This window comes from Suricata suricatta, chromosome 10 (assembly GCF_006229205.1).
Source record: "Suricata suricatta isolate VVHF042 chromosome 10, meerkat_22Aug2017_6uvM2_HiC, whole genome shotgun sequence".
NCBI lineage: Eukaryota > Metazoa > Chordata > Mammalia > Carnivora > Herpestidae > Suricata > Suricata suricatta.
Window position 1 is genome coordinate 11,359,519 of NC_043709.1, and position 23,422 is coordinate 11,382,940.

The 23,422-nt window shown below is 43.7% G+C and overlaps 1 protein-coding gene across 14 annotated transcripts in view; it reads left to right on the forward strand.

The window, feature by feature from the left end:
* The window catches only part of RBFOX2 (RNA binding fox-1 homolog 2), a 275,300-nt gene that overhangs the window by 171,573 nt on the left and 80,305 nt on the right, over positions 1-23,422 (forward strand). The window contains exon 1 of one of the 14 annotated variants that reach the window (XM_029953605.1): positions 4,071-4,268. The exons of the other annotated variants lie outside the window; for them this stretch is intronic. Within the exon in view, the coding sequence (XP_029809465.1) occupies positions 4,242-4,268 (27 nt within the window). The 5' untranslated portion in view covers positions 4,071-4,241. Of the gene's footprint in view, positions 1-4,070; positions 4,269-23,422 lie in introns of those variants that run through there. 14 annotated transcript variants of the gene reach the window in all.

Here is a 23,422-nt window from a genome sequence, read left to right on the forward strand (position 1 = left end):
AGAATACTTTTATAACATTTTGTTAACAACATGGATGCTCTTCATCCTTAGGTACCCCTGTATGTAAAGTAAATGGATAGAGCTAGAAATCAAGGCATTCCTGGTTGATTTCAGCAAACATTTCTTGTCTACTCTATATTCAGGCACCGCATCAGAAACTGGGGATATGGTATGAAACTCACAATTCCTGCTCTCACGTTGTTCACCGTCAGTAGCCCCAGCGGTTACGAACCATGGGCTGGGTCCTAAGGCACAGGGAAGAGGGGTACCGAACCTAGTTGTGGGAACAGGTAGGGTCAGGAAAGGCTCTAGAGTGGGCGATCACTGAAGTGAGCTTGGAGGATGAATTAACCAGTCAACCAGATAGAAGGCCATATTCAAAGAAGTAAGAATGTGAAACAGAAAATAACAGAAACATGGTGTCACTGAAGAGTGTGGGTCCGTGTGCTGGGAGCAGAGAAGAGCGCTGGGGGGGGGGGGGGGGGAGGAGGGGACGCTGACAGTAGAGCGAGGCCAGAGGTCAGGTTGTGTGGTGGGCACCGACGTAAGAGTTAGAACTGCCCCCCCCTTTTCGACTGTGGGGAATAGTTGAGGATTTGAATCAAGGAAATGGTCTGGTGGGATTTGCCCTTAGAAAGAGGTCCCTGGGAGTGGTATGGCCCTCAGATAGGAAGAATGGTGGACCGGAGGCAGAGAGAGAAGTAGGAGGCTAGATAGCAAGCAACAGGGTCAGAACTGAGTCTGTGGTACTAGGGACAGAAGGAAGGGGCAGGTTTCACAGAAATCAGGAGGCCTTCTGGTTTGGGGTGGTGTGGAGTGAGGAGGAGGGTCTTGGAAGGAGCCCAAACATTCCATTCCAGAAAATGCCCTGGGCAGAGTGGCTCCTTGGTCACTACGAGCGTATTCAGCCGCTAGGGGACCCCAGTTGTTTTGCTGGGTCAGATCCAGGCTGTTCGATTGTTCTTCGTTCTCTTGGGCACCAGGGAGCAAATTGTCCTCTGCAATACTGGCCTTAAAAGTCAGGGACACGCTTCAAAATATCCTTGAGTTTGTTCAGTGCTCATTATGATCCTGTTATTTGGTGTTTATGAAAATCATCGTAGTATTTATTTGGATGGTAATGACTGTTGTCAGCCTATTTGCCATATAAAATGTTGGTCCTGCATGTACAAAAGAAGCACGAATATCAGGCCAAAGGAAACTTGTGTCCTAGCCCTAATCCTGGGCTTTTTGCATGTAAGGATTCCCATTTGCCTCTGTATTAAAAATATATATATTTTTCTTGGGACCTTGTCGTCTGTCTTTATGTGTGGAGGCTGCAGTCACACACAAGCTTCAGGAGAACTGTGGCTTCTGGAAGGGTAGCAGATGCGTGACAGGGGGTGGGGGAGTCTGTCTTGCTCCAGGGATCCGGCCCCTAGCACCAGAGTGGACCAGTGGATTCAGAGAATGGCCGACGGTGGTTCTCAGGCTTGTTTCTTATATTAGAGCTCAAAACATACATGTGATTTAGATTTTTCCCGAAGTACCCTGGATTGCCTTTGCTTCCAGTGAAACTCACCTACCTCTTTTTTGCTTACTCTGTATTTTTTTTTTAACTTGACTGCATTTTATCTGCTAATTGGCTTTTCAGTTACAAATTGAGAAAATGCAAGGTGTTCTACCTTCCAGATCATTTCTAAAAATGTTAAATAAGAACAAGCCTAGTACTGACCTATTCCTTTTCTCATGATCGTTTTCTTCCCCCCTAATGTTGAAAGATCCCATTCTTTGGTACATATTTCATAGGTACACACATTGTGGATTATACCAAAAGTATGCAATTATCTGTTAAATGCCCAGAACAGTGCCTGACTTATTGCAGGTATTCAGCAAATCGCTATGATTATGCCAGTTTCTTCAGGTTCTCCAGATTGGTAGTTCCTGTGTTCTTTTCAGAATTGTTAAAATGATTATTAATTTGCATAGGAGCATGATGAGGTTACATTGGGCAGTGTGCCAAACCAAGGTTGGTTATGCGTTTTGCTAAACAAATCTTCACACAGATAGCAAAACACCATGCATTCTCAGTGTGATTTGTGATTTTAAATTTTGATTTCTTTAGTACGTATCTTAAATACAGGAAGATTAATTTTAGGATTAATCTCTTTGACTTTGGGTGATCTAGTAGAGAGTATAATAATAATGTATCATAATAAAAATACAAATAAAATCTTTTTTTCATGTTTATTTTTTTATGTTTGAGAATGAGAAGAGAGTGCAAGCGGGGGAGGAACAGCGAGGGGGGAGGTGAACTGAGGGTCTGACGCAGGCTTTGTGCTGACGGCAGAGAGCCGAGGCCTGGTTCCAACTCATGACCTGTGAGATCATGACCATAGCCAAAGTCGGAAGCTTAACCGACTAAGCCACCCAAGCGCCCCAAAATCCTTTTTTTTAAAGTTATTAATTTGAGTGGCGCCTGGGGTGGCTCAGCTGGTTAAGCACCCGACTTCAGCTCACTTCATGATCTTGGGATTTGTGGGTTCGAGCTGGTAACTAGCTCTGTGCTGACAGCTCGGAGCCTGGAGCGTGATTTGGATTCTGTGTCTCCCCCTCTCTCTGCCCCTCCCCCACTTTTGCTCTGCCTCTCTCTGTCTCTCAAAAATAAATAAACATTAAAAAGTTTTAAATCTTAAAAGTTATTTATTTTGAGAGAGAGAAAGTGTGAGCAGGAGAGGTGGAAAGAGAGAGGTAGAGAGAGGATCTCAAGCCGCCTCAGTGCTCAGTATAGAGCCCCTCGCTGGGCTCAATCCCACAACTGTGGGATCATGACCTGAGCTGAGAATCAAGAGTCAGGTGCTTAACTGACTGAGCCACCCAAGCACCCCAAAATCGTTTGAATAGGACCTTATTAGAATACCAAAAACAAGCTTTTATGAGATAAATGATAATCACTATAAGTCCATCATCCACACAGATTATTTTATTTGAAAATTTGATAATTTAAAGTAGAGAGATTATGAAATTTATATTGGGAAGTTAAAGACTAACAAGATCACTTGTAAAGGGCAGAATCAGGATTTAGACCAGGACTTCTGGACTGAGTCACACTTTATGCTCTTTTCCACTATGTTGTTTTAATAAGAAAACATTAAAGAAAGTCTTCTGTTCAGTAAACGTCCTCCCAGATCTTTTATAACTGTAGCACTCCGTAGTAACAATTACTGTTTACAGTGATGGCACAGATGCCCAGTGTATAGATAAGACAGTTTATGATTTTCAGCAGAGGCTGAAATACCGAAGGCGGGGAACACAAAGGACGGATTCTCACTTAACCAGGATTTGTAATGAAACTGGAAGCCGTAAGCAGTCACGTTTTGGCGCACCTCCGTATACCCCGGAAGTTTCTTAAGCAGTCAATGTTTATAGACACTTTTTTCAGAATCCCCAGGTTTTTTTACAGTAGAAAGAAAACAAGCACTTCTATTCCGTTCCTCTTCTCTTTCCATCCTTCGCCGTCATTAGACTGGTTCAGGACAGGCAGATTCTTGCCGGTGTCCATTCCTTGAAAACCTTCCTGTAAGGGTCATTCAGCAGCTTTCCACATCTCTCATTAAATCCACATCATCTATGAACTGTACATCAGCGGAGATATTTTCTAAATAATTTGTTTCATTTCTTATTTAATTATCAGGTATTCGTGGGTGGAATATTTTGACTCTGTATTAACTATGGTGAGCTGCTGTGAATGCTTCCAGAGCTATGTAATTAATGTCCCCATAGCAGATATGCATTCCTTAAAATATGCCTGCACATGGCGCCTGCCCCTCCCTCTCTCTACACACGCGCGCACACACACACACACACACACGCACACACGCACACACGCGTGCGCAAAAGCACACCACAAACTGCCATTCTCCAGCAGGCCTGTTTCTGGAGTCGGGGAGATGTCAGCCTGCTGGGAGGGGGTGGGGGAGGAGGAAGAGGTGGGGCTCTCCTCTGATTAATTACCTTAGGCATTCAGGGGCGGGGCTTCCTTCAGCCATCTGCCTGAGATATGGGAGGGAGCTGGAGAAAGAAGGAGGGGGAGAGACTGCCAGAGAGGAAGAGAAAAGAAAGGAAGAAACGCTAGAAAGAGAAAGGAAGGAAAACGGGATAAAGGGAAATCGATTCCCCGCCCTTAAATAGCTAGCCTGGGGGGGGGAAGGGGGGCCCCAGCACGGCCGCCCCAGGAGTTCATCATCGGTTCCGTGTGGTTTATGGAGAAAAAGAAAATGGTAACTCAGGTAAGATTGAGCTCCCCCGGTGTGTTTCTTTCCTGGTCCCTGAGCTCTAAGTAAAGATACGTGGGCCGGGTTTCCTAAGCAGAGTTTTAATCATGATTGTCTTCTTAGAAGAGGCCAGATTTATTGTTATTAACCGAAAAGTGTTCGTGTGTGTCTGTTGAGCGTGTGCGTGTGCGGGTGTGTTTGCACGCGTGTGTGATGTGTCCGTATCCTTTTTTTCTCCCCCCTCCCTTAGCCCCATAGCAGATTCCTGTTTCCTGTGCTGTGCAGCTGTAGCTCAGGAAAGACCCTGTGGGGATTTGTCTACCTCTTTGTCTTGGTTCTGAGAAGAGGGAGGGAGAGACTGCAGAGGTAGGAAGAGATTCTTACAGACTGCCAAAAAGAGGGGAAAGGGATTGACTTCCTTTTAAGAATTGCAGAAGAATGTGTGTTCTAGGGAAATCTGATTCCTGATTCACTTTGCTTTCTCGGGATTGGCTGTGGAATTACAGTTTTGCTGCCTCCGTCCTAAATGGCTTGTTAAAAAGAAATCAAGGCTAGAAAAATAGGCTTCCTTTTCTCGGCTTTGTTACTGGCCAGGGATGTTTTCAGTAGGAGCCACGGGAATATTCAGGTGTGAAGCAGAGGCAGGGGGAGCCCTCCCTTCGAGGAGAACAAATCTGAACGTATAAATGACAATTGCACGGGCATTAAAAGGCATTTGAAGGAGAGGGAGTGGGAAATGGAAGATATCTCTCTGCTCTCTCTTCTCTCCACTCTCTCTCTCTTTCTCTCTCTGCCTGTCTTTGGTTATGCCAGGCGATACCGAATCTGCATTTTAGCAAGTCATTCCTGACAAACGGAAAGGTGAACAGTCTTCCATGGTTTCCCGGGCACTGACGCCCTCCGTGTGTTCCCTTACCCATCTTCCTTTACACACGGCTTGAGAGGGAATGGTGGGGCTGCGGTTGGAGTGAAGTCATCGGCGTGGCCGAGCATTCTGGCCCTTCAGGCTCAGACCTAGGATCGGTGGCATGCCAGGCTTTTATGCTCCGTGGGGAAATTTCATCACCGGACAGTGCTTTCCTTTTAAGGAGGTTGCCCTTTTTTTGTATTCTGTCTTCTCTTTTCCTCCCCAAGTTACCACCGGAGGGCGAGAGAGGCGGCTCGCTGTCTGGATGGAGGCATCATTTTAGGGGCTGGCACACCGTTCCGCTGAATGTTATATAAGGCCCTGCAGTGCTGCTTGGAAGGAGGGAAAGCACTGGGGAGATTCTGCCAGCATGACCTAGAGGCAAGGGAAGTCTCAAAGAATATATCTTTCCAAAGTAATTTTTCACCAGATCTGAGTTTGGAGATGATCGAGAAACCCCTCCTCTTTTGGAACGGGAGAGAAATCTTTGAAATGCTTTTTCTCTTCCACTTATCCCTTCGCTGCCCGCCTAATTAACTCTAGAAATATGGCTTTACTTTTCAAAAATTTCCATAAAAGAGAAGAGACCTATTTCTAGATTCTCTTTGTTGCTTGGGAGATGATACTTCTTAACCTTGGAGCCCTCATTCAATTTTCATTAACTGGCAATATTACAGGGCACCAAGCGCTCTCCTTTCTCAGCTATTACTGAGAGCTTTGCCGCTACTTGACTTTTCATTATATATATTTTTAAATCAGTGAAAGAGTTCTCTAAAATAGTGCTTTTTATAATCAGAGGTTCCCTCTGGCCTCTTGGACCATCTGCCCTGAGTTTCTTGAGGAGCATGTGTAAGCACAAGTTAGAACACATGCTTTTACACACTTAATATTGCAATCTGAATAACTGGTATGGAAGGAAACTTTTTTATTTGCAGTGAAGCAGAAGAGAGAAACTGGAGAGATTTCTTGGTGGTTAAGAATTCTAACAGATTTAAAATCACTGTGATTGTCTCAGGATGTGCTGGGTGCCGAGTGAGAGAGAGAGAGAGAGATGCTCATTTTTGCCCATCCCGAATTTCTACAGCCGGGAAGTACAGAATATCAAATTTGTGGATTTTCTGTATGGCAGCATATTTGTTTTGGTGTATATATTTTCTGTGTCAATGTAACATACATAGTTGCTAGTAATCCGGGGGGTGGGGGGGAGGAATCAAAGGAAATAACCAGATGGGCCAAATCTTTCTTTGTCCCTACAGGGTTGGGTTTTGGGGTTGTTTTGTTTTGTTTTTTAATGTGTTTATTTTTGTTTTCTATTTTTCAAGCCAGATATGCAATCCCAGTATTTGATAATGATCTGTCACTTAGGCTTTCAATATAAAATCTGTGTGCTGTTCAAGGTTTGGATATCAAAGTTAAGGATAGTGTTTACCATCTTGACTAGTATATTAAGAAAAGTATTTAGATCTGTTTTTGTCATTTTGTCACCTCAGTTCTTTGCATATTGGATCTTGACATTCCTGTATCCCTTCATTTTGAACTAACTGCTCACTTGATGGCAGAAAGGCAAAGCGTCATGCAGTATTAGATCCATGGCAGTAGCTGCTGGATGGGCGCGCCTTATTATTACACCGGCTGTGGTTTTATAAGGCCCGTTTTTGGTATAATTAGCAAACTGCTCTGTCATTTGCAATAGGTGATCAGTATTTTGCTTTAAAAGAAAAAGCAAAATTCTATTGTACTAGACGGACATGCTCACATGACTTTTTAAAATATAACTTCAGGTTTGCCCGTTGTTCACGGAAGGGGTGTAGGTGTCCTTCACTGAGATACTCCGTTATTTCTGAGCAAGTGAGCCACATTATTGCATCTCTTCACATCTGTGAAAATAACAACGTACAAGAAGTCATTCTTGTAATAGGTGTAAAATTAGAAAAACAACATTGCAAACGACTTCAGTGAGTAGAAGAAATGATTGGCCTGACCCAGACTCAGTTACACTGTTTTTGGTGAAGGAAAAGTACACCAGGCAGAGAGGAAAAGATTGTATGGTGTGTGGATGTGAAAGAAAATCTCTGTACTCTCCTGTAGCGTAAGACTGCCAGTTTCTGTGGGACACAGAGCCCTCCCTTTCTTGGACAGCTCAGTGCTTTGCTGGCATTTTCTTCAAAATCTGTTTTCCATCAGGACCGAGAGGAGGGAAGGTGTTAAGAATAAGGGAGGTTGGAAAGGCGGTTGCTGTTCCTTTAAATAGCGCCGTGAGCCCGTGTGGCAGCCGGCCGGCCCGGGAGTGTATTCTTTTGTAATGAATCACCAGTTCCATTGTCTGCTATCTCCCCTCTTTGTAGCTGGAAGGCTGGAGTCTTTCACCTGAGCTGCGGCCTGGTCGTCGTTCTGTCCCGGGGTGGTAGGGAGAAGAGGAGAGGGCGGGTATTTTGTGCTTTAATTAAAGACAGATAACTGAGCAGGTATGTTTTGCTTTGTTTCATTCTCCCATGTCCTTTCTGGGTTTGGTTTTGCGGAAGTGAGCTGGAGTAGGCAGTCCGTTCTGAGATTTAGTGAAGCATATTCCATTTTCTGTAGATTTTGGAAGTGCTTGCGGTTTACTCAGTCTCCATTTTGTGGCCTTGCTCTAAAGCGATTCCTGTCGGTTCCACCCGAACCTCGGGCCCAGCCTCCGTGCCGGGAGCCTCGGCCCACACCGTTTGTTTTGGCACACTTTCCACTTTCTCCGGGCTGCGCAGGCCTCGGGGAAGTTGGGGGTAGGTGCCGATTGTGGGTTGGAGCCTAATTTATGTTCCTTTACAATGAACCAAAAAAAAAAAAGGCTCACTTTTTCCAGAGATTTGGTTTCTTTCGGAATTCGTGTACACTGCTCGGTATCTTTACCTATAACCATTTCCTTGCCAAAGCCAAGATGGGCTCTTGGAAAACCCTGCTGTGCTAAAAATGACTAAGCTTTCCTGAAAAGATACCCAGAATTCCACAAATGTGGTTAAATCTGAACAGTTTTGTTTGATTCAATAGATGATTTTCTTCTTCCCAGTCACCCACCCCCTCTCCCACCACCCAAACACACACCTTTGTGCCCTTCTCACCCTTTTTTTTTTTTAACCTTTATCTTTCTCCTTAGTTCTGCAGTTGAGACTAAGTAAGCTTATAATCTGCCCTGCAAGTTTGCCATGTCACTGAGGACACATCCCTGTGGCTCAGTACATGACACTCCCCATCCCTCTCTGCCCTGGCGCCTGGCGGGAAGGCCTGGTTCTGTTCCTCTTGCTTTTTTGCTTTTCCCTGGAATTTTCAGACTCCTCTCTGTACAGATGGCCGCGTGGAAACAGCTCCATCACCCCTTTGACTTCCTGTCTGTGGAGTACTCGGATTGTAACATCTCTTTGTGTAATTCCTTACCTTGGGTTATTTCTCGGGCATCTCCGTGCGGTACTCAGCTTGTCACCGGTGATGACCCAGCCCCTCTGCCCAGCGGCCTTTTTCTGGTGTTCCATTCCTCCCTGGCGTGTCCCCAGGCGTCCCCTTCCGGAGCCAGAATCCCTCGCTCTTGCTGTCTCATCATTCCAAAGCCAACGGGCACGTCTTCCTTAAACTTTTCTTCGCAACACTGGGTCGGTGCAACCCAACAGACAAACAGAACACACCCGGCCGTAAATGCCTTGCTGTTCTGAATGTAACAACTCGAGTATTGGGCGTCCGTGCTTAGCCTATAGTCTAAGCAGCTAGAAATGCTGGTCTGCCCTCGTGCTCTGTGTCGCGTGCATCTCCATTTCCCAGAGGTTTAAGTGTCCATCTGTTTCTGTTAGAATGATGGGATTCAGGGAACCTCAGAGTCCAGTAGTTCATGAGAGCTTATTGGCGGAGTGCATTGTTTCAAGTGCAAGTCGGATTGTGTCCCTCCTGTGCTTTAAAAACCTTCCCAGTTGCCTTCCCAGTTGTTTCCCTGAAGACTCTGTAAAATCCAGTGTCCTTACTCTGGTCTCTGAGGCCCTGTGTGATCAGGAACCCCGCTGTCTCCCCGACTTTCTCTCCTTCTCTTCCCATATTCCGCTCCAGTGACACTGGCCTCTTTGCTAGTCTCTTACAGCACCTTGTACCCTCCTGCTCAGGGCCTTTCCTTCTGGTTTTCTCCCAGCCCCAGATGCTTCCCGAGATACCAGACCTCTGGGCTGCTCAAGGAGAGTGCTCCCTTGACCGTCGAGTCTCAGCTTGAACTACCCTATCCGCATACGCTGCTTTTTCTTCACTTAACCCTGAGTTTAGCACTTACCGTTACTTGTCACGTTTGTTTATCATCTGTGCCACCGACCCCTCCAAAGAATCTAAGCTCTGCGAGGTCAGGGGACTTGTCAGCCGGGTGTTGTATACTCAGTGTGTAGAACTGTGCCTGGCAGGTGCCGTCATAGAGCCAGTCCGCTGATCTATCCGGTACTGTGCTCAGCATCACTGAAATCCTCTCCATAACCTCATCATTCCCCCCTTGGTACAGAAGAGGAAACTGAGGCACATAATGTTTAGGTAACTTGTTCAAGTTTATACAGCTATGAAGAGATGTTGTGGAGATTTATATCCACAGACTGGTTTGGGAATCCCTACTATTAACCACTGTACCCCAATGCCTTCTGTAGGTACTATATATTCAGTAAATATTTGTTGAATGTGAGAATAAATTAGTTTAGTTGAGACTCTGATTCATTTCTGGAATATCTATCTCTTGCTCAAGGCTTTGATGGAGTATAAGGTGACCCTTGAACTACGTGGGTTTGAGCTGCACATGACCACTTAATGTGGAATTTTTTTCAGTAAATACAGTACTGTAGTATAAATGTTGTTTCATTATGGTTTTTTTAAATAACAGTTTATTTTCTCTAGCTTTTTTTTTTTAATGTTTTTATTTTTGAGAGACAGAGACAGCGTGAGCAGGGGAGGGTCAGAGAGAGAGGGAGATACAGAATCTGAAGCAGGCTCCAAGCTCTGAGCTAGCTGTCAGCACCAAGCCCCACATGGGGCTCGAACCCATGAACCGTGAGCTCATGACCTGAGCGGATGCTTAACTGACTGAGCTACCCAGGCGCCCCACTCTAGCTTATTTTTATGTAAGGATACAGTGCATAGTACATAGAGCATACAAAATATGTGTTCATTGTTTATGTTAACAGTAAGGCTTCTGGTCAACAGTAGACTATTGGTGAAGGCTTTATAGAGTCCAAAGTTATAGGCAGATTTTTGACAATGTGGGGGTGGAGGTGGGGTCAGCACCCTGACTCTTAGATTAAGGGTCAACTGTACTTGCGCTAATAGGGAATTTACTAATGAATAAAATGAATCCATGGTAATAATATTACATTATAATGGCAGATAATATTAGAGAGTGCATACTGTGTATTGGGAACTCTTGTCAGTGCCTTGTGTATATTAAGGCATTTATTCCTGTTAGCAGCATTATAAGTGCCATCAATGTCCATATTGTAGAAATTAGGAAATGGGGGCTCCTGGATGGCTCACTCAGTTAAGCATCTGACTGTTGATTTCAGCTCAGGTCATGATCTCACCATTCGTGGGTTTGAGCCCCTTGGCAGGCTCCATGCTGATAGCGTGGAGCCTGCTTGGGATTCTCTCTCTTTCTCTGTCTCTGCCCTTCCCTTGCTCGTGTGTGCACGTTGTGTGCTCACTCGCTAAATAAATAAATATTAAAAAGGAAATTAGGAAACAGGGATTCAGAGAAGGTAAGTAACTTGCCCAGGGTGGCAGTTCCAGGATTTAAACCCAGAGGGTTTGGCTCTGGCTTCCCTGTTCTTAACCACCACCAAATAATGACTGTTATTGAGATAAGTTTTTGTTGTTACATACCTGCCTTACACCAGTTTACATACAAATCACATTTATATACAGAAACATTTTCATGATCATATCATACATCACTTGTCAATCTCTTTTGAGATCGGTGGTATTTTTCCCATCCATTAGACTGAGATTTGAGAGGTCAGGCCACTGGGCGGCACTAGGCAGAGACAGAGGTAGGTTTCAGGCTTGAAATTTCTGTCATCCAGATCTGCATACTCTTCCATGATACTAGCAGCCTCACAGGGTAAATAAATAGTTCCGTTGTTGGCCCTTAAAAAAGTAGAAGAGTTTTCCTCCAGGTGAGCTAAAATCTGTTTTCACTATGCTTTTCTCACTCTCCCCTAGTTCTGTCGTCCAGAGTCACATGAGAGATTTCATCTCTCTTCATAAAAGCCAAGTATTTGAAGATAACTGATAAGTATTCCCTTCAATCCTCTGCTCTCTTTGCATTTCTTACCTACTTCCTTGTATTAGTCCTCACAGATATGAAAACATCTAGTTTCCAGAGACCTAGCTGTCCTGGACTAATTACTTTGAATTATGTGAATGGTTATCATATATATCTAACTGCTAAGTAAAATATCAATTATGAGTATTGAGGACCAGATCTATGTTATAAATTTTGTTTTTTGACAGGTTTGACTTTACTCCGTTCTCACAGTTTATTGATGGTGTAGTGTTGTCAGCAGTTTCTAACTTCTCCTAAGTAGAATGTCATTTCTCATCTCCATTGTAAGCTATGCATGCTGTCTGCTACCTATCCATGTTCTAACCTAGGTCTGGGCCAGATCCCTCAAAGGTTACTGACCATGAAGTTTTCATTTTTTAACTTATTTTTTAGAAATATGGCTTCAGAGATGACAGTTGGACTGACAAATGACATACTGAAAATCCACAAAAGTAAATAGTAAATAGCACTTCCCTTGAGACATTGGAAATTGTATCCAAAGAAGTGTGTTCAAAAACACAAAATCAGGAATTATAAGAGTCTTTTCAGTTGGTAGCAGCAGTAAAGCATGATCTTATTTTTCTATTGAGAATAGAAGTAAAACACAACCAAAAGATGAATTCATCCCTTGAAAAATATTCTGATGTGATAATGCTCAAGGCAAATATCGTAGAAATACTCTTAGATTAGCTTCCTTTGGCATATTCTTTTCTTCATCCTCTTGAATTCTTTCAAAGGGCTATCAGTTCCTGAACACTAGAATGATATTTCTTATTTAATTAAGGCTCAGGAAGTAAGGATGGCTAGACTTGCTATAAACAAGAGGAAATGAGTGCAGTTCTTAAACTTGTAACTTGAAATCCTAGAACTAATGATATTTAATTCATTCAGAATTACAGGATAAAGTTCTGCAATCAGAAATTGGTATTTCATATATAAAGGAATACTTAAGTAGAAAATATGGAAACGGAAATCGATGATTCATTTTTAAAGTTATGATACTTTTATATTCCAAATAATAGAACTATGTTCTTTCATCTAATATTGATTATGAGATTCTTTATAAAACGTTCTGAAGAGACAAACTGACACTTGAGTTGAAGGAGTTGAGAATTCGGAAGATATGAATCCACAAACTTTCTCCACTAATGGCTTGCTGGCAAATATTTTTGGTTTTGCGGGCCATGCTGTCTTTGTCACAAGTATCCAGCCCTGCTGGTGAAACAGGAAAGAAGTCGTAGACGATACATAAATGAAGGAGTGTGGCAGTGTTCCAGTAAAACTTTGTTTATGGACACTGAAATTTGAATTTCATGTAATTTCCATGTGTCACAAAATACTCTTCTTTTAGTTTTTTGTTTTTTGGTTTTTTTTGGTTTAAAAATGTAAAAACCGTGCTTGGCATTTAGGCTGTGCAAAATCGGGTGGTGGACCAGCTGTAGAGCAAAGCCATAGTTTGCCGGCCCCTGACTTCAAGGGGTGCTGCCCTCCCTACTTTGCTAAGAGAGGGAAGGTTTTCTCCCAGAGCTCGATGAAAAGGGCAGGGACACAGTTCGGACATGTCATCTTGGATCCCTGTCAGCGTGAAACCCTTGACTTGCTCTCTCGTTTTCCCCCAGAAAATAGGACGATTTCCCCCCTTTCTCCCTCCGTTCTACCCCCAAATCGGAGTCCCCATATATGCAGTGTTTTAGATCTATCTGCTTTTCATACAGTTTTTCATATACTGTTCCTTGGAGCCAGAATACCTTTTTCACGAACATGATTAATTTCTTGCCTTAAAGGCTCAGCTTAGACTTCACCTCCTTCAGAAAGCTTGCCCCTCTCTCCGAGCCGTTCCTTAATCAAGCCTCACTGTTGCGCTCTTAGCCCACGCCATGTAGTACTGTCGCTGTGAGAATATTTATCTGTTTTTTCCATCCGACTAGCTTCTTTCAGGAATACGACTGTATCACCTGTGTTCATTATCACACTGGTTCGATTTAGCATCTGGTAAATACTTCATGATTGAATTAATGAATTTTAACTCGTTAATTCATTGACAGGGTTCTCTTTTGAAATGAGAACAGGAGAGTTAAATTGGGTAATCACATATATGCTAGTGCATATTACTGAAATCATCAGTTCATATTTAAAATAAAAATGTCATTTTAGAAATGGATGCTTTTTTTTGACTAGAAGAAAGGAGGGTTTTGGAATAAACCGCTATGTGGGGAAATAACACCAGACTCTTGTAGATGTTCCAGTGGAAGGCGGCGTGTACCCAGAAGAGCAAGCAGGTAAGTGGCGTAGGAGCTCTGGTCTCCTGGGAAGTCAGGAAAGGGGGTAGAAGATCATGATCCCAACTAGTGCGGAAAGGGCAAAAAGGAATGGAAAGGTGATAGTGAGATGTGCGGGTTTGGCACTAGATTACTGCCATCTCCCTCTCTTTTCCTTCCACTCAGGATGGCTAAGAATTCTATTCTTAGCATGCTACTTTTGAGAAGCTGTCAGTGGAGATCCATATTAGCCTGTGACCATTCATGTCATTTTTTAAAATCATGTTTGTTTATTTTTGAGAGAGAGAGTGTGGGAAAGAGTGCAAGTTGGAGAAGGGCAGAGAGAGAGAGGGAGACACAGAATCTGAAGCAGGCTCCAGGCTCTGAGCTGTCAGCACAGAGCCTGACACGGGGCTCAAACTCACAGACTGTGAGATCATGACCTGAGCCGAAGACAGACGCTTAACCGACTGAGCTACCCAGGCGCCCCCCATTCGTGTCATTTTGAAGGATCACTGTTCATTGTTTTATGGTCTTTTTTCCTCTCTCTATATTTCCTTCTGGATATTTTCATTGGTGATATTACCCAGTGTGCTGATCTTTTCTTCTGAAATGTCTAATCTGCCATTAATCCAATCCAGTGTGTAAGTGTTGCCTTTTTTTCTTTAAATCTCAGAAATATAGCTTTCATCTTTGGAATTGGATGTGGCTCATCTATATATATTTTTCTTTCATGTCTCTTAACGCACTGTTTTTCTTTTACATGTACTTTCTTTTGGAACGTGTGGAATACAAATGTTTTAATATTCTCGTCTGCTAATTCTGACATCTGTATTAGTTCTGGATCAGTTACCATTGGTTTTTGTCATCATTATGGATTTTATTTTCCTGCTTGTTTACAATGCCTGGTAATTTTTGGTTAGATGCCTGACACTGATTTTTTTTTACCTTGCTGGAGGCTTAGATATAACATACATCTATTTCAGTAAACCTTCTTGAGCTTTGTCCACAGGACAGCCGAGTTTCTTTAAAATGGTTTGCTCCTTCCAGGTCTTTGTTTTTAAGTTTTGTTGGAAAGGCCCAGAGCTGGGCTGCGTCTCTGGTTAATTTTCCGTCACCGTTAAGGTTCTTGGTGCTCTGACTGATGCTTCTGAAACACCCAGGTTTTGCGCACTCACCGCAGGGAACAGGCGCTGATCTGGCATTACTCCCTCCAGCTCCTTGAGGCGGTCCTTTCTCTAGCCTAAGGTGGCTTCCCACAGAGCGTGCTGGGCTCACGACTTCGCTGAATATGTGAGGGCAACGCTGTGCGCATCTTCGGAGTTCTCTCTGTGCAGCCCTCTTTCCTCTGCCACGCGTCCCCGCGAGCGCTAGCTGCACTGGCCTCCCTCCACTTGGAGCTCCCTGTCTTCAGTCACGGGGACCACCTGGCTCTGCCCTCTCTGTGCCACAGCTTGGAAGCTTTGTCCGGGCGGTGAGCTGGGAAGTTCTAAAGGCCACCTTGGCTTCTCCTGTCTGAGGGGTCAGTCCCATGCAGTGTCTTGAGTGCTGTACTTCATGTATGTTGTTCTGGGGGTTTTTTTGGAGCAGCAAGATATGTTTGTCCGGTTCTTGTTCCTTCATCTCGATAGGAAGCAGAAATGAGGCCACTTATTTTTAAATGAAAGCTAAGTGATATCTCATTTAACATATTCCTAATTTATGAATGAAAACTCAATTGAACAGTAATTTCCGGGAGTATTGGAGAATGCATAGTATGTATAATTAAAACACAAGATGGAGTATGGTAAATTACATGAATATGATGTCAGTAATCTACCATTAGACATTCAGATGAGGAAATAATTAGTTTGGAAAGTTTGGCAGCAGCAGAAAGGGTGAGAGGAAAGACTCTGGTGGACGCGCGCGCGCGCGTGTGTGTGTGTGTGTGTGTGTGTGTGTGTGTGTGTGTGTTTGATGCAAGACCTCTCAATCTAGAACCAAATTCTAGAGCACTGAATGAGATCCAGTGGTAGAATAGTTTCAGAGAGAGTCTAGGACTCTCTAATTAAAGGGAGAAATAGTTCTTTTTTTTTTTTTAATTTTAAGGAATACTGATTTATTTTGAGAGAGAGAGAGAGAGAGAGAGAGACGGGGAAAGGCAGAGAGAGAGAGAGAATCCCAAGGAGGCTCCGCACTGTCAGCGCAGGACTCAGGCTTACAGACAGGAAGATCATGACCTGAGCTGAAATCAGGAGTCAGGTGCTTAACTGACTAACACAGGCACCCCTAAAAATAGTTCTTTAACAAAAATACATGAATAAGATCACAGGAAAAATAGTGTTTCTCTCTGTGTGTATGTGTGTGTGTGTGTATGTTAATGTTTATTTTGGAGAGAGAGCGAGAGAACACGCAGGAGGGGGTGGGGGTAGGACGGTAGAGAATCCCAAGCAGGCTCCCCGCTGTCCTGCAGGGGCTCAGACTCCCCGAAATCAAGTGTTGGCCCCTTAGCTGGATGGAGTCACGCAGGGAGCCAGGCTTTCTTTGTTTTTGTAGTTCAGCATGATTGGTGGTCTGTTGTGGAAAAGGAAAAAGAATCTTTTCACCTATGTATTACCCGTTAACAGCAATTCTTGCAGAATGGGGTGGAGGGGCAATCAAGTACCATTCATTCACTTTGTGTAGATGACAGGGCGCTTGGACTGTGAAGATGATGATTATTGTTCTAAACTGTGTGGAATTTTAGAAAGCCTCAATAAGCAGTAGTTAGACTTTTAACTGTAAGAGTCACCTTGGGAGTCACCTTGGCATGGCGACCGAGCGGCCATTTTGCTGTGGGTTGGAAAAACACTGTGCACCGACGACCCCGACCCCTCACCTGCAGACCTGGAATGTTCCTGCCGGTTTGAAAACAGCCAATCATGGAGCCCCAGCTTCCCACCACTCTGACAGAGGAGGCAACCTATCCCATCCCGCCACGTCCCTAAAGTGCCCTTATTTGGTGGTCTGCCCTCCCAGGACCGGACCGGAAATCTTCCACCCATAAAATACCTCGCCCCTCCTGTACCAGGGGCGACTTCCCTGACTCTCCACTCCCGGAGTCACGCAACCTCGCCTGGGAATTGCAGATCCCAATAAAGGCCTTCTTGGCTCCATAACTTGGTCTCCTTCTTTCCTCTCGTCTCTGCCTCCATCCATTAAATCTTACATTAACCATTGCTCTTCCATTGGTTTTCAGGTTCTCTAGAAATTTCAGTGGGGAGAGGGTGCCATATCAAAGGATGTAGATGGCGCTGCTTGGAGTTTTCTTAATGTTGGATAAGGTTGTCTGTCATTTGCTAGCGTAGCAACCTGAGCAAAAGTTCACCCAGGTATCTGCTTTCATGTGTTCCTCTCTTGAGGAGCCAGGAGGCATTTTTGAGACACTGGGGACGTAAATGTTATATTTGGGTTAATCTCACTTTGTCTATGCTTTTATATAAAGTCTTTAGTAAGAAGAATGTGGTTGTTCCTTATCCCCCACCCCTGTTTATGTTGATGTGACCGTGAAAAAGAGCCTGGAGATCTCACGTGTGGACTATATTCTCTTCCTTTTGTCTTCCTTCCCAAATAGTGGTTAATAGCTACGTTCTGTGTGTGTGTGTGTGTGTGTGTGTGTGTGTGTGTGTGTGTGTGTGTGTAAGTCAAACAAAGAATATTGTATGCACCATCTTAGTTAATTCTAATGGATGCCCCATTAGGTAGTTATCTGCTGTCTCATTTTACACATGAAAATATGGAGGCATTGAGAGATTCAGTGACTTTTCCAAAGTCACACAATTGTACACAGCAGAGCCGGGTTTAGAACCCAAAGTTTATGCTATTAGTACCCCTTTTTTCATGATAGCCATTACAGTAAGCATAATATAAAGAACATAGACCTTAGTATTAACTTTTTCTTCTTCCTTTTTTTAAGATTTGATTTTTTTAAAGTAATCTCTACACCCAGCATGGGATTCGAACTCATGTCCCCAGGATCAAGTCCAGTGCTCCACCGACTGATCTAACCAGGTGTCCCTCACCTTTTCTTTATGTATCTCTATAACTCACCTTTAGCCAAAACCTTGAGAAGTGTCTACTCATTTTCTTGGAGCCTTAGGTTCCTTTGGGAAAGTGCAGAATCGATCAACTTGACAATTCTGTACACAGCATTAGCTTCCTGAAATTTTATCACAGCACAGAGGTTTTACAGTTTGATGGGTTAGTAATCATATGGGAGCCTTTATACCGGCTAAGAGAGAAATCAAAGTATTGCCTTGTTACAGTAGCTCTTAGCCACTTTGGGCGGGAGAGCAGACAGATAGACTACTTAATGGCACTTTATTGACTCTCTCTGTTGCAGAGAAAATACTTTGTTTCACATGGTAATGAGCCTAATGTTTCTTCCTTTTTAGTGCCTTCTGTCCCTGGGTAGGGCTTCTTTTTCATAGAATCATTGATTCTTAAAACTAAAGTGAACTTTAGTTTATAAATCAGGATGTGGATCCAGAGAGGAGGTAAGGTCATCTGGCACGGTAATGGCAGAACGAGCTAGAACTCAGTTTTCCATAGTCTGTGCCTGGTATTCTTTCACTGTCAGCATCCTCCTGGGAAGTTCAGACCTTTAACAAAAGATGTCTAGTCTGTAAAGGCGAAAATATCAAGTTCTTATGCTCCTCATTCCTAAAAGGGAACAATCTTAAAATGAGTAAAAAGTTCAACTTCTGTATCTTGGGAATTCTTGGCTGGAAAATTATTCTTCAAAATTATTTTTATTTTTCTTATTTTAGAGAGAGAGCACAAGCCAGGGAGAGGGACAAAGGGAGCCCCACATAGGACCTGACCCCACATCCATGACCCTGGGATCATGACCTGAGTTGAAATCAAAGAGTTGTATGCTCCACTGACTGAGTCCCCCAGACATCCCTGGAAAATAATTCTTGAAGGAAGCTGGATAGTCCAGTTGATGGGATAATGGTAATAATGTAGTTACAGGTGAGGAAGATTGTAAGTAGGAAGAAGAAATAAATATGCCCTTCGATTATTTTTGTTTAAAGATGCTTGAAGATTTTTTTTGTCTTTATTGAGCAATTGGAAAGATAAAAAGTGTGGAGTGAGGGGCGCCTGGGTGGGTCAGCTGGTTAAGTATCTGACTTATGATCTTATGGCCTATGAGTTTGAGCCCCTCCTGGGGCTGTGCGCTAACAGTGCAAAGCCTGCCTGGGACTCTCTTCACACACACACACACACACACACACACACACACACACACACACCCATATTCCCCCAACTCACGTGCACGGGCTCTCTCTCAAAAGGAAATTTAAAAACTAAAAGATAAAAGAAGCATGGACTGACATCCGAGAGTGTTCCGTTAATAAGCACCGGTCAAGTGTGGATCGTGTCCCTTCAGTTCTCTGAGGAACCGATGTTGGATCTCCCATCGGGGTTTCTGCATACCTTCTGCCTTAAGTTGGTTGTCCTGTACATGTTTTCCTGTTTTAGTGCAACAGCTTATTTGGGATCACTTTTTGGATGAACTTTTCCAACCTAGGACTCTAATTCCTTCTTGCTGTGGCACAGGATTGACCATGGCAGTCACTAGTTTATATTTCATTGCCCTTCCATTCCGGACCGAGGGTCAGAGTCTGTGGCAGGGGGCAGAGTCTGCGTGGTAGCGATCAGCAGGTACCGGGAAATGTTTTTCTCCCTCTACACCGCCATCTGATCTTGGCCCCTTTTGCTTTGGTGAAGGAGGTGGGAGGTGAAGAATTAGGCATTCTACTTGGCAGATACTTGAATTTTGTTTTGTTTTGTTTTGTTTTCTGAGAGTGATCAGACCTGTGAAGGTCTTTTTATATTTGTCATGATTCAGACATGGTGCTGAGTGAGCTTGTAGGTGACATTGGGGCGGGCTTGCGGAGGGCGTTACGGCGCACACATACAGGAATACACAGTGGAGCACTGCTCAGCCATAAAAAGAAGGAAACCTGGCCCTTTGTGACCACATGGATGGACTCCGAAGGTGTTGTGCTAAATGAAATAAATACGTTGGAGAAGAAACTAATTCTGATACTTCCTGTACTCCAAATGCGTCTAATTGACTAAAGCATAAGGACATGGGCTGTTTCAAGAATTGTAGTAAACACTTCTCATTCTCCTTTAAACTTCTCTAATTTGCTTTCAATGAGTGTTGGTGTCCTGAGTTAAAGAAACAACGACATTCACTACTCCATGTTCTTTAGGAAAGCTAAAAAGGAACCTGATGTTAATTAACTAACTAAAATTTAAATTCGAAAAGAAAAGGAACTTGAATTCTAGAGCTTGCTTGTGGTTGAAATCCTTTGCAGAAAAAAAATCATGCCTTCTGGCTTAGGTTGTGGGCTACTTCTGCAGCCCCCATCTCTTGTAAGAGCCCACTGACATAACAGTGTAGACGTGTAAAAGTAAACCAGTAACATCAGATGGAAAAGGGCGAAGAGTGATATGACTAATGAATGAGGGAGTTAGACACATTTCTGGAGCAATTAAAGCAAAGGGAACCACCTGATGGGTAGATGGAGCAGAAGCTAAAGCCTGAGCCTGAGTCCAGGAGCTGCTAGGGCTATGGGGGCCAGTCTGCCAGCAGGAACCCCAGAGGGGCCCTGCACCCAGAGCGGGAGCCAAGAAGGAATAGAAAACAGCGACTCTGTATGTATTCTGATCACTTCAACGTATAGCATTTCCGTAGCCTTTCCACGGCCTTCCCAGTGGAGGTGGCCAGCACGTGTGCCGGCTCCTTTCTCCAGCATCAGAACGAGGGAAAATAAAAACACCAGAGGGTTTGACTCTGAAGAACCTGATCAGAATGCTTGGGGAAATTGAATGTAATTCTTTTTGTATTAGGTATTGGCACCCCTTCCTTGAGTCTCCTGCTTAGGGAGGAGATCATTCCACACTTTCCTAGCAGCTCTCAATAAAACAAAGCCTACAGGCTGACATGCTTGTTTTTCTTTTTTCTTCTTTCTTTTTTTAATCTCATACTGAGTTCCCAGTTAGAATTGTAATTCCAGGGAGAGAACTAGTCAGAAAACAGATACAATGGCAGAAAAAACCCACACCAGGTAACCAAGTCTTTATACCTGGATCATTACTGCATGAAGACCATTAGCCATAGGAGAGGAACTTTCAGCAGGAAAGAGATCACAAGAAACAAAAAGAAAAATTGATCTGTGGGGGGAAACAGACAATCCAAGGAATAGAGGAAAATGTAAAGCAACATTCCAACGAATAGAATCAGACCCAGGAAGTTAATACATTCCTGAAACCATTATTGGGTAAGGGATACCTGGGTGGCTCAATCAGTTAAACGACTGACTTCGGCTCAGGTCATGAACCCACGTCACAATCAGTGGTGACAGCAGAGCCTGGGGCCTGGCATGCATTGTGTCTCCCTTGCTCTCTGCCCCTCCCCCGCTCACACTCTCTCTGTCTCTCTCTGTCTCTCAGAAATAAACAAACATTAAAAAAAAAACAATTACTGGTATAATGAAAAGGGAGCAATGTGAGAATGCAAAAGAGGGTTAGAGATCAAGAATGTGATTGTCAAAAGAAAACATGCCACAGGCAGAAAACAGAATTGAAGATACCTCCCAAAATGTAGAGCTTTAAGACACAAGGATGGAAAATACAAGTGGTAAGACAGATGATTTCCTTAGTGTTCGTTAAAAAGCAAAGACTGAGACAAAACCTTACCTGCTAAATTATTTACATACCAGCCAAGATACAGAAACAACCAAAGTGTGCCCTCATGAGTGAATGGATAAAGAAGATGGGAGACACACACACATACATGTGTACACAATGGAATACTACTCAGCCATGAAAAGAAGGAAACCTGGCCCTTTGTGACCACAAGGATGGACTTGGAAGGTATCGTGCTAAATGAAACAAGTCAGAGAAAACAATAGCATATGATTTCACTTATATGTGGAGTCAAAAAACAGGGGCACTTGGGTGGCTCAGTCGGTTGAGCATCTGACTCTTGATTTTGGCTCAGGTCATGACCCCAGACCAGAGGATTGAGCCCTGCATCAGGCTCCACACTGAGTGTGGGGCCTGCTTAAGATTTTCCCTTTCCCTTCCTACCCCTCTCCCCTGCTCATGCACTCACTCGCTCGCTCTCTCTCTCTCTCTCTCTCTCTCTCTCTCAAATTTAAAAAGATCAACTTCTAAAAAACCAAAGACCAAACATAGATCCAGAGAACAGATTGGTGGTTATCAGAGGGGAAGGGGTCACTTATATGATGCCAGGTGATAATTAGATTTATTTGGATTTATTAGGATTATGATCACTTTGTAGTATATACAAGTATGAATTATTATGTTGTACACCTAAAAGGAATATAATATATACCAATTTTACCTCAATTTTAAAAACAAAGGCAGAAAAATCTTGACCAACTGACACTGTTGGGAGTACAGTCCTAGGAATGCAGGGATGAGGAAAGAGGAGTGAAACAGGGAAGGTGGGCTGGCCACAGCTTCGTTATAGGTATTGTTGATTACAGGTCTTCTTCGACTTACCACGGGCTTATCCCTTGATAAATCCATCGCTCGTTGAAAATGTATTAAGTCAAAATGCATTTAAATGTGTTTAGTGCTACCAAGCATCCTAGCTTAGCCTAGCCTGCCTTATTCCCACAATACTTAAGTAGCCTTCAGTCAGCAAAACCACCTAACACAAAGCCTGTTGTATAACAAAGTGCTGCGTTATCTCACGCAGTTCATCGAATATCGTGCTGACGCTGAGGACCAGAAAGGCAGTCTGGGTGCAGAAAGATGGTCAGTGTCAGGCTGTTGACCCTCGTGATCACGTGGCTGGCTGGGAGCTGTGGCCGGCTCTACCCAGCATCAGGAGAGAAGACTGTCCTGTATATCACCAGCCCGGGAAAAGGTCAAAATTCAAAATACGAAGTAGTTGCCACTGAATACGTTATCTCTTTTAACACCAACGTAAAGTTGAAGAATTGTAACTCAGACCATCGTCACGTTGGGGATCATCTGTATTTGATTTCAGTAGAAGCCGGCAGAGGGGTTCTGTAGAAGTCTTGTTCCTCTCGCTGGTCCAATCCAAAGGGAGTGTGGAGAGGCATTTTATCTGCTGGTTTCCACTTGTCTGCCCCTCGCCCCGTAGTCAGAGTTTGCCTTGTGAACAGTTAGCTCACACAGGCCTTGGCCTTCGTGGGCCGCAAGGGGGAGGCCAGGTCCTACATCCTGTGTGCACAGATCGAGAGTGACATGTCATCTAAGCCTGGAGAGGAGAGAGGAATCAGTATGCCAGCAGCGGCCTCCGGCCTTGGACCCCTGCTCTCAAGAAATTGTTAAAAGATGGCCATTCCCAAGAGGGTTGCCAAAGGGAGGGGTTAGGGGACTGCGGCTTTTTACCATGAGCTCTTCTGTACCCATCTGCTTGCTCTAGTGTGCATGTATTAATTTGAGGAAAAATAAAAATTAAATTTAAAAAGGGAAAATAAATTGCTCAAAACACCTTCAAAATAACTATGAAAGATCTTTTAGGATGCATTTGGAAAAAAAAAACACTTCAAACATTGAAAGGTAACATCTACTTAGTAGTTTCTATCAGGATACTCTTTTTTTAAAAAAAAATTGGACTTCTAGAATCAAACCTTTCTCCTTTCGCACCCATTCCCGCCTCACTGCCGGC